Consider the following 2,937-nt stretch of genomic DNA (forward strand, 5'->3'; position numbering starts at 1 on the left):
CTTTAAACATCATGGTAACTTGGCAGATCTGGACCAGGCCATTGTCATGCAGCAGAGAGCAGTGCAGCTGACACCTGATGATCATGCAGCCAAGCATAGCAGGCTCAGCAATCTTGGAAACTCCTTCTGGAGTCGCTTTAGACATCTTGGGCACCTTGCAGATCTTGACCAGGCCATTGCTATGCAGCAAAAGGCAGTGCAGCTAACATCAGATGATCATCCAGACAAGGCTCTCATACTCACAGATCTTGGAAACTCCTTCACTAGTCGCTTTACACATCTTGGTAACCTTGCAGATGTTAACCAGGCCATTGCTATGCAACAAAGAGCAGTGCAGCTGACACCTGATGATCATGCAGCCAAGCCTAGCATGCTTAGCAATCTTGGAACCTCCTTCAGTAGTCGCTTTAATCATCTTGGTAATCTTGCAGATATTGAACAGGCCATTGCTGTGCAGCAAAGAGCAGTGCAATTGACACCAGATGATGATGCAGGCAAGCCTAGCTGGCTCAGCAATCTTGGAAGCTCCTTCTGCATGCGCTTTGAACATCTTGGTGACTTTGCAGATGTTGAACAGGCCATTGCTATGCAGCAAAAAGCAGTGCAGCTAACACCAGATAATCACGCAGACAAGCTTGCCATGCTCACCAATCTTGGAGCCTCCTTTTTCAGATGCTATCAACATCTTGGGAACCTTGCAGATGTTGACCAGGTCATTGTGATGCAGCAGAAAGTAGTGCAGCTGACACCTGATGATCATGCAGCCAAGCCTGGCATGCTCAGCAATCTTGGAAACTTCTTCTGGAGTCGCTTTAAACATCTTGGTAACCTTGAAGATGTTGATCAGGCCATTGCCATGCAGCAAAAAGCAGTGCAGCTGACACCAGATGATTACGCAGAAAAGTCTCACTGGCTTAACAATCTTGGAGCCTCCTTGTCCAGTCGCTTTGACTATCTTGATAACCTTGTAGATGTTGATCAGGCTATCACTGTGATGCAACAAGCAGTGCAGCTGACACCTGATAGTTATAAAAACAAGCCTATTTTCCTTAGCAATCTTGGAACCTTCCTCTTTCGTCGCTATAAACATCTTGGTAACCTTGCAGATATTGACCAGGCCATTACTGTGGTGCAACAAGCAGTGCAGCTGACACCTGATGATCATGCGGCCAAGCCTGGCATGCTCAACACTCTTGGAGCCTCCTTCTTGAGACGCTTTCAACATCTTCGTAACCTGACAGATGTTGACCAGTCCATTGTCATGCTGCAGAGAGCAGTGCAGCTGATACCTGATGATCATGCAGCCAAGCCTGGCTTGTTCAGCAATCTTGGAAACTCCTTTTCGGGGCGCTTTGATCATGTTGGTAATCTTGCAGATATTAATGAGGCTATTGCCATGCAGCAGAAAGCAGTGCAGCTGACACCTGATAATCATTCAGACAAGCCTGACATGCTTACCAATCTTGGAATCTCCTTTTTGAGCTGCTTTGAACATCTTGGTAACCTTGCAAACCTTGACCAGGCCATTGCTGTGCAGAAAAGGGCAGTGCAGCTGGCACCAGATGATCATGCAGACAAGCGTAGCAAGCTCACCAATCTTGGAAACTCCTTTTTCAGCCGCTTTAAACATCTTGGTAACCTTGCAGATCTTGATCAGGCCATTGATGTGCAGCAAAAAGCAGTGCAGCTGACACCAGATGATCATGCAGACAAGCCTAGCAAGCTCAATAGCCTTGGATGCTCCTTCCTCAGTCACTTTCAACATCTTGTTAACCTGGCAGATGTTGACCAGGTCATTGCTATGCAGCATGAAGCAGTGCAGCTGACACCAGATGAATATGCAGACATGCCTAGCAAGCTCAAAAGCTTTGAACACTTCTTGAAGAGCTGCTTTAAACGTCCTGATATTTACTCTGCACTGGAAAAGGCAATGATTCAATATTCATTAGCTGCTAAGTCATCCACTGGCCCTTTTTCTGTGAGGTTCCATGCTGGTCAACAATGGACTCAATGTGCTCTTGCATTGCAACATTCATCCATTTTTGAGGCCTATAATGTCACATTGACTTTGCTTCCAAACTTGGCATGGCTTGGATTGTCTTTTCCAGATCGCTATAGTGCACTTACTCAGGCAGCAAGTTTTGCTAGAGATGCTGCTGCAGCAGCCATCCAATATGGAAAATATGATACTGCTGTTGAATGGCTTGAGCAAGGGCGTTCAATTGTTTGAGAACAGCAATTGCAGCTTCGTACTCCCTTTGATGATCTGCAGGCTAAGCATCCAACACTTGCAAGTAAAGTTTCTCAGATCTCAAAGCAGCTAGAACAAGCAAGCTATAGACTTGACATAAAGGAAGCCATACAAGAGACTTTAGAGAAAGAAGCTCAACAGCACCATGCACTTGCACAAAAATGGGAACTTTTGCTGGCTGAAATTCGATCCATACCAGAATTTGAACAATTTTTGATGCCAAAAAAGCTGGCTCAGCTTTTGAAGTGTGCACATTCGGGGCCAGTGATCATTCTAAACTGCAGTCAGTTTCATTGTGATGCATTAATGATTGTGCCTGGCTCAAAAGATGTGATCCACCTTCCTCTTGATGGTCTCACCTATCAAATTGCACAAAATCTTGAACTATCACTGAATTCATTGCTCAGAAATAAAGACGACCGCATCATCTCAAGTGTTATTGATGAAGATGACATCACTCTAAGCACAATGCCCAGTGAAACTCTTCATCAGCCTTGCCACACCATCTTTACTACCATTGACAGAGATGACAGGGCAGCAAAAATGGAATTTTCTGGTGATGGAGCATACTCTTCATTTGAAAGTGTACTTTCTGAGCTATGGTCCAAAATTGTCAAACCAGTCTTGGATAGACTTGATTATCAAGTATGTCTCTATTTCACTCCTTTCATTATTTGATACTGATG

General features: G+C 44.8%; 1 protein-coding gene across 1 annotated transcript; it reads left to right on the plus strand.

The window, feature by feature from the left end:
* Positions 1-46: 46 nt before the first annotated feature.
* LAESUDRAFT_765232 (TPR-like protein) lies at positions 47-1,883 on the plus strand (the record flags this gene model as incomplete). Its single annotated transcript, XM_040913610.1, has 2 exons — positions 47-1,792; positions 1,845-1,883. The coding sequence occupies 2 exons, from the start codon at positions 47-49 to the stop codon at positions 1,881-1,883; spliced, it is 1,785 nt and encodes a 594-aa protein (XP_040757488.1).
* Between the last annotated feature and the right edge of the window lie 1,054 nt (positions 1,884-2,937).

Source organism: Laetiporus sulphureus (genome assembly GCF_001632365.1).
Source record: "Laetiporus sulphureus 93-53 unplaced genomic scaffold LAESUscaffold_118, whole genome shotgun sequence".
In the NCBI taxonomy this organism is placed as follows: Eukaryota; Fungi; Basidiomycota; class Agaricomycetes; order Polyporales; family Laetiporaceae; genus Laetiporus; species Laetiporus sulphureus.